Below are 15122 nucleotides of genomic sequence, written 5' to 3'. Positions count from 1 at the left end.
CCATATGTCTCAATGTATCCCATTAACAGTCAAGTAACAATAACGTGTAATGCATATAATCTTTGAATCTTTGGATTGTACTTTCTTCACTCTTTTTCTGTAGCCCTGTGAAAGCAACACACAACAGCTCTGATGAATTAATGAGCCATTTAATACTGGAAGAGCAGCAGAATGATACTGCTCAGGAAAAGCAAAACATTGGCTGTTCATTGGAGCAGCATAGTGGACAAGAGAATGTTTTTGTTCAAGCTGTTGCAAAGGAAGATAGTGAACTGATTCCTCATCAAAGGACTGGCAAGGACAAACGGATTGATAAACTTAAACATGATGTGTTGAGGCAAAATAGTCTCCCAAGTTCTTCAGTATTGCATCAAGACAAAAAGACTAACCAGGTAAACGGCATCTCAGTGTCTTAAAGAGATCTATGCAAGTATAAAGATCAGCTATGCACATAATATCATGTTTGTTTGTTTAATAAGCAGATTGTACATAATATTCACTAGTTAGGCCCTTGGGTGCTACAAGGATTAATTAATTGATTGATTATTTCTTCCTTAATATTTTTATCTTACTTACCTTCACCAAGCACCAAAGATGGTTAACTAAATTAGCCTCCCTAGAAAGAAGTCCAAGACACTGGGCTCAGCCAATAAAGATCTCTGTTGTTGAATCCCTACTATTGTTCCCCATTGTTTTCCTCTAACCCAGGGGTAGGTAACTTAAGGCCTGTGGGCCGGATGCAGCCCAGTCACCTTCTCAATCCGGCCCGCGGACGGTCTGGGAATCTGTGTGTTTTTACATGAGTAGAATGTGTGCTTTTATTTAAAAAGCATCTCTGGGTTATTTGTGGGGCACAGGAATTCGTTCATATATTTTTTTCAAAATATAGTCCGGCCCACCACATGGTCTGAGGGACAGTGGACCTGCCCACGGCTGAAAAAGGTTGCTGACCCCGGCTCTAACTTTTTCGCTGTTGCAGTTTCCTCCTTGACCTCTTCCTGCCTCACCTGTCTTGACACTCTTGGCTAATCTTCTCTGATTATGCAGCTTTGAAGACAGAAGGTGCCTTGTCTTCTGTGTCTGAAGCAGCTGAGGGCTAGGCAGCTGAATATCAAAAAAGTCTTAGTAGGCCTTTATAATATTATCAACAACTGTGAACAATTCCTGTTAAATCAGACTTCTTTCCATCCCACTCTTACCCATGTTTACTCGGGTAAGCGAGATCAATTTCAGTGGGACTTACTTCCAGGCAAATTGTTTTAAGAATGCAGCCTTCACCTCTCTCAGTTTGCCCATCAGTAGCGGTGAGGCAGAGCCACTCTTCTGACAGCTGTGTCGCTGCACTACCTGGATAGAGCAGGGCAATGGAAGGTCAAGGCTGCTTAGGTGCACCAGCAGTAGTGCTGGATTGGCCAACAGAGCTCTGACCCCAGCCCCATCCAGGTAAGCTGCAGTGATGGCAGTGCCAGGAAGGCTGTTTCACCCTGCCACAGAAGCTGGTACCTCTGCATGGGCACACAAATTTGTTTCCTGGTTATTCTCATTTTCCAGACTTTGGGAGCTAAGAGGAAATGTTACACATGAGCTGAATAGCACAACACATTGAAATGTAATCTGGTATATATCATTGGTGTGGAACCTCTATTCCCTTGAGTCTCATTAGACCTGCCAGCCTCAGAGGTTTGCTCACCAGGTTGTTTTGGGCACACTATGCCCTACTTTGCCTGGCCTGATGACCAGGGAAAGTTCTAACTAGCTAACAGGAAGTGTGGTCCCAATTCTTCCTTTGCATTCTGGCTTGAATTCAAGCAGATTCTTTCCTTTGAAGTTCTGTCACCTGATACCTGATGATTGACAGGTGATGATTGACTTGTTGTGTTAAGCTCATTGTAAACACTTGACTTGATTTTACATTCAAAGCCAAGCTGGTTGATTTAATAATATATAATGTTGTCTCCAGACCCGTCTGTCCCACACTTGGACTAAAGAAGGTCTAAATTCGGTGATGAACAAACAAGTAACATTCAGAAATACCAAAAATACAGCTGCTGTACATAGAAAGAAATCTCTAAGTGGACCCCATAGCTCTGTTAGGAGTTCTGGATATGGAAGATCCAGTTCTCCATTAAAGCACTTTTCCACAATTAATGAGAAGAAGACATTAAAGGAAAACGTCAAAAAGCCAGTTTTAAAAACAAAATCTCCTCCAAGACAAAAAGGTAATGGATTTTTAGTGTGTCTTTAATGCAGATGTGTTTGATTTAATGTAGGGAAAATGTCAAGTGTAGGATTCCTCAAGGTTAAATATTACTGCATACTGCTTCTTGCAAGATGATAATACTGTTTAAAAACGTGGAACTTTTAGATACATTCAAACATACGTTTTAACCTAAAAAAATTTGTTGGTAGATTTACCAGTACTCAACATAGCAACGTGATTGCACAAGGCATTTCAACTTCTTTAAAGCAAGGTGTAGTTAGTTAACTGCACTTCCAGTTTGTCAACTATATTCAGCAAACTGTTTGAGACTGCAGAGTATCTTTGACCTCGAGTTCCCGAGGCAAAGCCACTGTGGCCTGAGACTATTTGTAAGGCAGCAGATAAAGAGTTGGCCATGAAGGAGTCCCAAAGGGAAAAGATCACCCTGTGCGTGCCCTTTTCCCTCAGCTTCTCATTACAAAGAGCTCCTGTGCATCTTCTCTAAACTGCTTTTTGAAGATGGGATAGATGATCAAGTTTGATGATTCAGGGAAGCAAGTCAGAATTCAAAACAAAAAATTGAGGACCTATTTGTTAGTGTCCTTCAGTTTGGTAAACACGGTGCTCTGTTTAGGATACTCTGAAAAATATAGAACTTTCTCCTAATTTGTTTACAATCCAAATCTAGATGAGGAGGAAGAGAAGTTGACAAAGTGAAGGGAAGCTGAGGCTGGGATAACAAGTTGTAAATACATTCCTGTGCATACTTACCATGTGGTCAATCTGTATAGGATTTGGCTGCACAACATTAAGTGAAAGAATTTGTGCAAAGGATGTGTTTTAGAGAAGGATTTGATGTCAGAATTCTAGATACAATAAGTAGCAGTGGGATTTGTTTAGAGACCTTTGAGTAGGTAAGGTTGTTAAAGCAGGAAGGAAATATTTTAGATGGTGGTATGTTTACAATATAAAAGCACAGAAATAAGGCGAGGGGGTGAAGTTGTAAAATGACTTGTCAGACACAAGTGCCTTGTTTTAACATGCATGTTCCCTACAGGATTGATCCTTGTTTAAAGTGGATCCCCCCCCCCCGAGAATTGTAAGAGAAGATTATATGTCATTTTAAATACTTAGGGGGTAATGGGATATATAAAGAAGAATAGTGAACTGTGGAAAGTGGTTTAGAAGTATGGCAGCAGTATTTGGTTTTGTAATTTTAAAGCAGGAAGACAAGAGCAGTGGGCAACATTTAATGTCACATGAGTGACCTCCACCTCCTCTAGAAGTTCCCTCAACACAGCAAAGAGGAGGAAAGGAAGGGGAAGTTATTTTATGGAAGCAGAAGTCTATTCTACTAGTGAACAGGCATCGTGGAATTTCGCCCAGTAGTAGTATTCGCTTTTCCACTTGTACATTGCATGATCTGTTCAAAGAAATGTTATGTCTCCATATAAATAGCTAGGGCTATTAAGATTACAGCGCCCACTATATTTTTTTTCTCATCAAAGAAACATTTTCTGGAACTATGACAATACAGACAGCAAACAATCCAGTTTCTACAAAGAGAAATTACTGTGCTACACCTGGACAATCATCTGCAAGCAGTCTTCAACAGCCAGCTAAAGAAAGTGACTCTTGCTTACAGACACACAATGTAAGTCATTGCTCCTAAATTGAATTTTTTTAAGGGGACTTGCAAGGGAATAACAGTACTGCAGCAGATATAAACTTTTTGTAGAGTCATAGGAATCCCTGCTGTCCTGGAGTGTCTCAGTATCACCCAGGTTGTCTACCCTCACAAATGTGAGAAGAGAATACATATGTAATTTGATGCACTCTATCTGTTCTGATCTGTGGCCTGATTTACACTGCACTTATAATGTAACTCCAAATCATTGCACAAAAAGTGTGTGCAGCATTAGAGATCCCGTTCGGGTTACAAAAGTGTGTTGCCTTCTCTTTGAATTTAATAGAGTAAGTGTCCACTGGAGGCAGGACAGCTGTCATTAAAAACTGCATAAGGTTGGATGCAGAGGTCCATAAATGAGAGTGTAGGAAGAGGCAACTTCTATCCCTGCTCATTCATGTAAGCCTTCATTGAATCATAGCCTCTGGCTGGTGGAGCCAGTGTGGTGTAGTGGTTAAGAGCGGTAGACTTGTAATCTGGTGAACCGGGTTCGTGTCTCCGCTCCTCCACATGCAGCTGCTGGGTGACCTTGGGCCAGTCACACTTCTCTGAAGTCTCTCAGCCCCACTCACCTCACAGTGTTTGTTGTGGGGGAGGAAGGGAAAGGAGAATGTTAGCCGCTTTGAGACCCCTTTGGGTAGTGATAAAGCGGGATATCAAATCCAAACTCTTCTTCTTCTTCTGCATAAGGCAGACATAGGCAAACTCGGCCCTCCAGATGTTTTGGGACTACAACTCCCATCATCCCTAGCTAACAGGACCAGGGGTCAGGGATGATGGGATTTGTAGTCCCCAAAACATCTTGAGGGCCGAGTTTGCCTATGCCTGGCATAAGGAGACCTTTTGATTTTCCATTTGTGGAAATACTAAATTAGACCCAACCCATAGTAAATGATATTGATTTCACTTCATCTCCAATGGTTCTCCATCTATTAATTTGATAACATCCATATCTATGCTACAGCACAGGGTGCTCCCAAACAACTGACTACATTTTTAATGCATGAAGTTTTTTCTGCAGTGCCAAAGCTACCTCACACTTGAAACGAGTTGACCTTGAAGCTGACATCTTGTTTCATGGAAAACTCACTTGCATTGTTGTTGTTTTCCTCTCTCAATTTAAAATGCTAAATGGTTCTCATAAAATTCAGTCTTTGAAAATTTTGAAACTTGCAATTTATACTACAGAAGTGAAAGAAAATGATCCATAAATCTTGGTTGTGTGATGAGCTGTCAGAATAGTATACTTTTTCCCCACAGCAGGTTGCCTCATATTCTCCATCCCAAAATAGTGGGAGGGAGCTTTATTTACTGCAAAGAGTTCAGGAAGCAGAGGAAAAATTGGCTGAAGCCCATGATTTGATTCAGAATCTAAAAGCCGCATCTTTGCAAAAGGAGAAGGAAATGGAGACTAAGATCCTAGAAATGAAAATGCAACAAGATAAAGACCTTTTTCAGCTAAACCAAGAAAAATACATTCTTCAAACACAGGTACTGTACCTAGTTATATCCTTTCCCTGTTCAATTTTTTTTTTTTAAAAAAAACACTTTTAATACAGTTCACTAAAAACAGCATTTACTATATATTTCATTTTAGTTCTGATAAAATCAAATTGGGAATCATGGCAAGCCATGGATAAAATGTTGTCTCTCATAGCTATCTAAAACACCTTGCAGGAAGTGACATTTTGCGTTTAGAAGGCTATTTCAGCTGGTAGCCAAGCAAGCTGCTCCCCACGCCCTTAATATGTTTTGCTATATTGCAAGGAGACAGGCATAAGATACAAATAAGAGAACAGTCTGTTAAATGTACAGAAATCTGTTAATAAGGGCTTTTTCTTCCTAGTGATTTTATGAAGTATACGTTATTCATAGTTCATGTTTTCTCAGCTAAATAACAGAGAAGACCCGAACAAAGGAACAAAGTTGTCAAATGCTTTGGGAAGAATTCCTGATGATGGAGAAATGCTGAAAGAAATCCAAAAAGAAGTCCAAAATCAGGAGACTCTCCTTCAAGGGTATCAACAGGTAGATATACTTAATATTGTGGCTTCACTGAGTAAAACTTACAAAGTATTTACACAGTCAGTTTTTAAAGCTGTATCCAGGTTGAGAACTATGGTGCATTGTATTAAAATAAAAGGAGAGGTGGGGAGCTTGATAGTGAATTGACCAGATTGTTGAAGGTCAAAGGCAATGGCCCTCACACCACTTATTATTGAGGGGAAGTGCGTGGAACAGGTCTCGGTGTTTCGATTTCTGGGAATGGAGTTGAGAGATGACCTAACCTGGGGAGAAAACAGCAAAGACCTGATGAAGAGAGCACAGCAGAGGTTATATTTTCTGAGAATCCTCCAGAAAAACAATCTCTCAAAGGACCTGTTGATGGCATTTTACCATTGTACTGTGGAGAGTGTATTAACTTATGGTCTGTGTGTGTGGTTTGGGAGCTGCACGGCCAGGGGAAAAACAATGCTGTCCAGGGTTGTAAAGACTGCAGAGAGAATAACTGGGTGCACTCTTCCCACCTTAGATCAAATCTATGCTGTCAGGTGCCATAACAAATCTGCAGAGATAGCACAGGATAGTACACACCCTGGAAATTATCTCTTTCAGCTTCTGCCTTCTGGAAGAAGGTATAGGGTTATAAAGACCAGGACTAGCCTCCTGAGAAACAGTTTCTACACAAATGCAATTCTGGTTCTAAATGTAGCATAAGGAATCTCTTTAGTATATTGTATTTTAAAATGGGGTTTCAGAGTTTTTAGGGGTTTTTGAATATTTTATGTAGATTTCCAATTTCATTGTTCTGTATGGGACAATGACAATAAAGATATCGTATATGAAAAGACATTGGTATCTGAAATTGGTAGATAAAAGACTGATAATGAAGGTAGAGCAGCTGGACAATTGCTGGGACATGCATGAAAATGTTAGTCCATTCATAAGCAAGGGACAATGTGCATTGATTAGTTCAATGAGGTACTTATTTATATGGAGACAGAAGAAAAGGCTACCCTTCTGGAATTTGTAAAGAGTAATTTCTAAGAAGTGTCTTTCACATGAATACATAACAACTAAGTGAATTAATCCTTGATATTTCAATGAAGGAAAATGAAAGATTATATAAGCAAGTGAAAGAGCTGCAGCTAAATAACAAGAAAAATGAAGAAAACATGTTTAAAGAGAACCAGCGTTTGATGGCTGAGTTGGTGTCTTTACGGTGAGTTTATTTGAGTATCTAATGAAAAATGTAGATGACTTTAAGCAGGTCTTAATGTGAATGTAAAGAGGAAGCTGCCCACATACTTGCGATTAAGCCCCAATGAACACTATAGGTCTCTTTTCCAAGTAAACGTACATAGGATTGAAATGCATGTCCAATTTTTTGTGTGGAAGGGAGTTAAACTTAATTCTTCCATTGAAGTCAGCTTAATCAGGCTTAGGATCACAGATATCATTTATTTATTTTAGAAAATTATATACCATTTGACTGTAGCAGCAGTCATGTATCAAAGCTGGCAAAGTGTTTGGGTGTCTTCTTTTCAGTGTCCCTTCCATTTCTTTAACTTTTCAAGAAGTAGTATAACAATGATTGTTTGTTTTATTAAATTTAGTCGCTTGTCATCTAAAGAGTCTTCAAGGAACTTACAGTGAAATATATATATACATGAATACATTATACCAAAGAAAAGGGTTATCATACAACACATTAACATTCCATTCGACAAAAGGGGGAGAGGACCCTCGCTAACACTGATAGAAAAAGTAGTTATTGTGTGTTAAATAGATTGAAGAGAATCGTATGAATTGCACTTTTTCAGTGACAGAATACACCTACCAGTAAATAAGACCAAGGGTGCAATCCTCTACCCCCATCTTTCTCACCCATCTTTTAGTAATGCATGCCATTGGGCACTCTCATCCATGAATGAGCACTGTCTTGTTCTGTACAGACCTGGCATTTAGCAATAGCACCACCAAGCTGTTGGGCACAGTGGAAGAGCATCCAACAGTATTCTGGGGCTGTGGAAAGGCAGATATAGGCATCAGATGGGAGCATCTTTTGTTCCATTGCTACCACTAGCTGTGCCTATTTTTTCCTTCTGTCACCAAGTTACATGGTCCCCTGTGCCCTGGCTCTGTGCAACTCCCTGCAAATACATGCTGCATGCAGATTACCTTTCCACATCAACCCCCAATGCATCATAGCAGTCAACAATACAGTGCCCATCCAACCAACTCACCATCACATAGAGAGAGAATACCCATGCAGCAGGGAAGGAAGGGGGAAGGGGAGGCGGAAGACACAATAAATCGCAAGAGAGAGGGAGACAGAAAGTCTCAGGCGGCCTATCCCAAAGCTCACCTGGGGTACTTTAACATTCACCCACCCCTACTTCTTCCCTATGGGTCCTGACTCCCACTAGATTCACAGCCCCTCCCTCACTCTGACAGTACTAGGGAAAATAAACATTCACCAATATTTCTCACCAGAGAGAGTAAAACAGTCTTCCAACAATCAGCACCAAACTATACATTGACGTGACATGTGAATCAGGCCAGCATGAGTTAACAAGGACTGGATATTTTAAAAATTACTCTGATTTAATTGCAGGAATAGTGTTTAGATAGAACTACTTCAACAAACCACAAACTGTATAAAATTAATAATCCTCTCTTTTTTTCAAAATTAAACTAGAGAGCAACAGGATAAAAATAACCTTTTATCATGTGGAGTGCAGAATGCTGAATCAGCTGGGAATCAGAGTTTCACTGACCTGATTTTAGAACTTCGGGCTGCCAAGGCAAGTACTTATGCTTTTTCTTTAGACTAGTTTGCTGAAATAGTCACTACTTAAAACATTATACATTTTGCCAACAAGATACTATTACTATTATTTATTTTTATTTCAAATAATGAAACAAATGGGCCATTTACAATAAATTGCTGTGGCCAAGCTGCATGGAGACCTCTAAACAAGACACTCTAATTTGCATTACATTGACTCTGCTGGCACAAGGGGAAATAACAAATCTGCTCCCCTCTGCTGTGCAGGTCAGGCTCTTTTTTCCCATGCTGTGGCCCCAGTACAGCAGATCTATGCCTGGAAATCTCTCACTTTATCCAGACATCTGTTATGATGATCAGTTCACTTCACTTCAATGATTAGAAGAGGTGTTATCCTCATGGCTGAATTGATTTTAGAATGCTGTGTTACTTTTATTGTTGTTAGCCGCTCTGAGCCCAGCTTTGGCTGGGGACGGCAGGATATAAATAAAAATATATTATATTATTATTATGGCATGTTTTCTGTATCTCTCTTTTGTTTTCCTGGGGTGTGGGGGATGAAGACTATAGAAAGCAATTTGCTTGAAGAGAGAAAGCGTCTAAAGCAAGACAAGCAAGCCCTTGAAGTAGATTTAGTGCAAGTGAAGAAGGAACGAGATTTAGCAAGAGCCCAAATCACTTCCACTTCAGGTAAAGCACTACTTTTGAACAGGTTAATCCTCTGTTTAATAATAAGATCTTTTACTTCATTGACTGTAAAATCTGTGTTTCCATTAATACTGTATTAAGCTTTTGTGATACTGTGTCTTGCATTAACACACCAGGGAAGAGTGAGGTAATCAAGAGAGATGGCGGGGGCAGTAGGTGGATTATATGTACATTAGCAGCTACCCCTCCAGAAACACATGAGCAGGGTACTTGCACAACACTTGCTTCTGTGAGTTGTCTACCAGGGGGTGGGCCTGTGTGATGAATATCTCACAAACGAAACAATTTATCATCATACTAGCATAGGAAGCTGCCTAATGCAAGGTCCTCTTCAAAGTGTCGAGTCTTTTCGGTCACCTGATCTTGCTCCTTTCTGGAGATGTTAGAGATTGTACCTAGGACCCTTTGCATGCAAAGGAAACTGCTCACATATGAATTGGGGACAGGCAACAAGAGCAGTTCCGAGAGAGAAAGTATGCATCAAAGATTGGGGGCAGTGGGAGAAATTTTCCTAAATTTCTTTTGATGGCAACGTGGGATGGAATTATGGGGGAGGGGGGGATGTTGGTTCCAGGCCACTGGTTCTTTGCATATCAGTAGTAGTCTGGTCTTCCTATGTATATTATTAGAATGGAAAGGAAGGAATAACAGCTCTCGAAAAAGCTCTCTGCCACCACTACAAATCGTCAGACTTTAAAACAATGATTTATAGCTTTTCTTTGCAAGCGTCATTTTCACCACAAAGAGGAAATCTAAATAACTTACGGCTTTTGTAGAAAGCCTTAAGATATTTAAAATTAATTTGCCTCTATTTTTTCCCCAATGCCCAAAATAAGCTTAGTCTTGAGTCGGATATGCTTTGTCACACTTTTTTAATTGGAACATTTTCTTCCTAGCTGAAAAATCATATGAGAGGAAGATTGTAGAAGAATCATACAAAGACGAAATTGGTCGCTTGCAGAAAAGACTCCAGTGGTATGCAGAAAATCAGGAACTCTTAGACAGAGATGCAGCTCGCCTTCGAGGAGCTAAAGAAGAAATTGATAAACTGCAGCATGAGGTGATTGCATTGTCAGACTTCCCTCCAGTACCATTCAAGGCAGTAGCAAGGCAAAGGCCGTCTGAGACCAGCCAGCAAAATCTTACTTTTTCACATAGAGATAAAAGGCTAGGGTACCATGCAGTCTGAACTTCAGGAATTTTACTTTGGGAATTGCTGCTGCAATTCCCTTTTGGCCAGAGCTGAGTAGTGACACTTGGGCTGAATCCCATCTAACGTCCTTCAGGTTTCCAGCTGTCAGGGGCTCAAGCAGTCTGCTTGCACATTTATGATTATAGATTTATTTGTCATAAAGTTCCCAAAGGCATGACTTTCAGTCATAGGCTGCCCCATCTCAGCCTATGGTCTCCCTTTCTTTGGTTTCACGGTAGGTCAGGGTTTGTCTGAATCTAGGCTGTAATTCAGTTTCCACTCCAGAATATGTAGTTAGAACATTCTGCGCATGAGGTTTGGCACTAACTAAACTGGGATAAAACGACCCGTTCATTTACCATGCTGGTACTGATTTTCCCCTGCTGCTTAAATTACAAGTTTTGTAAATAAGATTGAGGGGATCATTTCCTATGCACCGTGGTTACCAATTTCTGTGTTTATCGTTCTTGTTCGTACACATGCAAGTCTTCAACGGTTTTAAAGAAGAGGTCGTGCTAATGATAAAATGAATGGATTGCTTACATTCCTCTTCTGTGTGCCTTTCTGTGTACTGTGTAGGTGGATCAGCTTAGAAGTGAAGCTGGGAATCAGTCTGCACAACAAAAGAAACGGTTGAAGGACAGAGCGGCAGATGCCAAACGAATACAAGACCTTGAGCGGCAGGCACGTAGTACAACAATTCCCCTTAACAGTCAAGGGAGCAAGGGAGGAAGGATAGTCTCTGCTGGTAATTTAGTGTGGCGAGCCATACTCTGGCCTCTATTCTTACGAATCCAGTTTCGAGATGTATGGTAGCATCGGAGACGTGTTTAGGCACTTGAAGGGCTGATCTTAATTTGTTTAGATTGTACCAGTTCTAATGGTACACAACTAGAAAAGGGTGATCTCGGTGTGACATCTGTCACCCCACTGATCGCCAGAGTTGATTCGGCTGCTAAAATTAGGTAAATGGGAGTGCTGTAGGACAGAGATGGGGACACTGTGGCCTTTCAGATGTTTGTGGACTCCGGCTGCCTTTGCTTGGCCTTGGCCAGCATGACTAGTGGTCAAGAATGGAGTTGTTCTCCCAGCAACATCTGGAGGGCTACCGCTTTCCCCATTTATGCTTTAGGAGAGAAGAATAATGGCAAATTGTCAGCACAACGAAACGCTGCTTCCCATATATCTTAACTATATATTGCAATGTTTCAAATAGCATTGTATCCAAAGGTAGGGCACCAAAATCCAGGTAGGTGAGGAGCTTTGGGTGTCAGAGAAGAAACTGCAAACCAGACTTCAGATATGGGATAAGTAATATGTAATGAAGTTTTTGCTACATGTGTTTATGAAAAAAAGATTTTTTAAAATTATATGGTCTATAGCAGGGGTCTGCAACCCGCAGCTCCGGAGCCGCATGTGGCTCTTTTACACCTTTGCCGCGGCTCCGGGGCAGATACTAGCGAGGGGAGGAGGCGCATTGTGCGCCCCGACACTCCCCACTGTGGCGGGCGCTGTACTGGCTGTGACGTCGCATGGGGGCGGTGCGTGCGTTAGTCACGCACCGTCCCGACGTCACCTTCCCGCTCGCTGTCAGATTGGAGGGCAGCGGCGCGCATGCTTTAAATGTCGCAATGGTTTTGCGGCTCCCAGTTTTTTTTTATTTGGAAACGGGTCCAAGTGGCTCTTTTTGTCTTAAAGGTTGCAGACCCCTGGTCTACAGCTATTGATGTCAGAGATAATTTTGTGGTTTTAATAGTTGATTCATGTAATTTGGTGATGGCTTTTAAAGCTATTACTTCCTTATACTCTCATTTCCTGTATGTATATGTTTATGGCATATGGGAAAGAATCATGCAACTAGTTTCAGATCCTCAAGGGAACTTTGGGTGTTATCATCCTAGCATCATACACAGTAACAGGCAGTGATTCTCCAGGGTCTCTGCCAAGGGTCATTTTCCTCACCTGCTACCTAATTTATTTTAAGTGGTAATGCCTGGGATTGATGCTGTTATCATCTGCATGCAAGTCTCTATGAGTGAGCTATGGTCCCTTCTCTGTTCTCAGTCGACACCAGTGTTCACCTTCCTAGCATCTAGCAAACCATTTTTGCAAGAGAGGAGTATTATGATAAGGCACTGGGTCTGCTGTTCAGTTTTTTTAAAAAAAGAAAAAGTTGTAAAAGCCTCTCTGTGTGCCCAAACTCTTAGGCACAACTTGCTTTGTGACTTTTTTTAAAATCCCAGCCATGTCTCATTAATGATAGAATTTTAAATTTGGAAGCAGTATTTCTAAACATTTGCAGTGCAAAGTGCGTAGACAGGATTACATCCATGATCTTAATTACTGTCAGTATATTCTCTGTCATTGGGAAAATGCAGCTCATGTGATTTCAGCCTAGTTAAAACACAGTAACCAATAGTTGTTGTCCTAATTTTTGAAAGGTTAAAGAAATGGAAGGGATACTGAAACGAAGGCACCCAAATTCTTTGCCAGCTTTGATATATGCCGCTGCCACGGCCACTGCTTCTGAAGGGGAAGGCAATCCATCAGCAAAAACGAATACAGTGGATTTTCTTGAGAGAAGAGTTAAGAAGCTGGAAGCCGAACTTGAGGGTAAAGATGATGAAGCGAAGAAAAGTCTCCGTGCCATGGAGCAGCAGTTTCAAAAGATAAAGGTGATTTAGACTCCACTGTGCTTTTAAACAGCAGTATTGTTCTGATGTGGTTGCGTAGTTTTTGTTTCTCCCGACGAGTAGTTTGAGCTGCTCCTAGGTGCTCCCAAGTGTTAACTGAATCCTACAGTAATGAACCAAGGAGTGGGAATTAGATCATAGTTACCTTTTATATATTCTTTAAAAACTCTTTGTATTCTAGCACCAGAAATTTCAATACCTTTAATATTATAGACATGCTCCAATGCAGGCATATTCATGGACAATAAGTATGCTCATTCCTGTGCAGATTCAGTTGCATAGTCATAACAAAAGAGGCCTACAGCAAGTTTGCTTAGGCTCAGAGGAACATCCCAGTGGGGATGTGGGTCTAGGTGCCTATCTGCTTCCATATTAGCAATGTGTGTGGAAGGCTGCTTCCATATGCAGAACTTCCTGAATTAGGGTGCTCCTTTATCTGAGCCTTTTAGGGTGCGGAATTAGGGTGCTCCTTTTATCCTCTCCTTAAGCTGCACGGGGGGTTAAGGGTGAGGGAGTCACAAAACCTGCCTCTTCCCTTTGCACCCATGGAAGCATCCCATGAGCAGAGATGCATTCACAGTTAGTCTCAATACAGCCCATTGCGAAAGGACCCTGCAGATTATCTGGTCCAAACCCCTGCAATGCAGGAATATACACCTGTTCCATATGGGGATCGAACCTGCAACCTTGGCGTTATCAACACTATGCTCTAACCAACTGGGCTATCCCAGCTGTGTGTATGATGCAAATCTAATTTACCTAGGAAGCGTCACTTCATGGGGTCTTGTCTTTGCAGATTCAGTATGAGAAGAGGATTGGGGAGCTTGAGCAGCTGCTGGAATATAAGCTGCTGAACGAGCCGCAGAAGCTTCCGGACAAGGCCGCCACCCTTGCAGCTCATGAAAGAGAACTTTGTAGTGTAAATGAAGCCCACCAGATCACAGTGCAAAACCTTCAGACTGAAATAAACTCTCTCAGAAACCAGTTAGCTCAGCTAGAGCTGCAGAAGAAAGCAAAAGATGATGCGGACCTCCAGTCGCTAGAATACCAGGTGGAGCAGGCTCACTCTAAAGCGAAGCTGGTAAGACTAAATCAGGAAATGATTGCCAAAAACAGAGAGATACAGGACCTCACAAAAACTGTAGAAAGGCTTCAGAAAGAGAGGAGGATTATGCTCTCAGCTGGCAAAGCAGATGCTAAAGAGAAGCCTTCAGGAATCCTGAAAAAGGATATTGTCAAACCTAGTCAGCTGAACCCCAGAAATGAAGAGTTCTTCCCCGGCACTCTCGATGAGAAAATATATCAGCCCCACGCTTTTGCCGATTGTCACATTTCAGAAGTCCTGCAAGAAAACAGCCATCTGAAAGATGATGTAGAAAAGTTGACTCTAGAACTAAGCCAGGAAAGGATAAAAGCTCAAGCAGCCATGGCAAATTCTGAAAGTCTTGTAAGAAGGTAATTCACTTAACACTGAGCAGTTTTTAAAATGCGATGTTCAAGGTCACTCCTTGGGCTTGGGGCAGGAGTGGGGAACCTGGCAGCATCCAGATGTTTCTGACTACAACTCATGTCTTCTATAGCCATTAATGGTGCTGATGGAGTTGGAATCCACCAGCATCTGTATGGCTACAGGTTTCCTACTCCTGCTTGTAGGTACACTGTTCTAATAACCCCACCACCAACTCGGGGCACAGAAAAACCATACCCTGCCATTTGAATAAATTGTGTAAATTAAGCCAACATAGAGATTTTTTTGAGTGTATTGTGCTTCCAACATGGGAAGAGTCAATGAGTTATGCATAGCTTTGTTCACTGAACAATGGAAACCTTATCATGCTGGAAAACAGTGA

General features: G+C 41.3%; 1 protein-coding gene across 5 annotated transcripts in view; it reads left to right on the top strand.

Annotated features, from left to right (window-relative positions):
- The window catches only part of CEP162 (centrosomal protein 162), a 38914-nt gene that overhangs the window by 20076 nt on the left and 3716 nt on the right, over positions 1–15122 (top strand). For 3 of the 5 annotated variants that reach the window (XM_081856409.1, XM_081856411.1, XM_081856410.1), the window contains 12 exons: positions 104–392; positions 1961–2219; positions 3709–3854; positions 5148–5378; positions 5778–5915; positions 6998–7110; positions 8590–8695; positions 9243–9369; positions 10284–10447; positions 11159–11263; positions 13021–13254; positions 14069–14727. In XM_081856409.1, coding sequence (XP_081712535.1) covers positions 104–392; positions 1961–2219; positions 3709–3854; positions 5148–5378; positions 5778–5915; positions 6998–7110; positions 8590–8695; positions 9243–9369; positions 10284–10447; positions 11159–11263; positions 13021–13254; positions 14069–14727 — 2571 coding nt within the window. The remainder of the gene's footprint in view (positions 1–103; positions 393–1960; positions 2220–3708; positions 3855–5147; positions 5379–5777; positions 5916–6997; positions 7111–8589; positions 8696–9242; positions 9370–10283; positions 10448–11158; positions 11264–13020; positions 13255–14068; positions 14728–15122) is intronic. The other 2 variants (XM_081856413.1, XM_081856412.1) reach the window with 2 other exon arrangements.

This window comes from Podarcis erhardii, assembly GCF_964252035.2.
Source record: "Podarcis erhardii genome assembly, chromosome: 3".
NCBI lineage: Eukaryota > Metazoa > Chordata > Lepidosauria > Squamata > Lacertidae > Podarcis > Podarcis erhardii.
The sequence above is the reverse complement of the archived record's forward strand: the minus strand, read 5'-3'. Positions and strand labels throughout refer to the sequence as shown.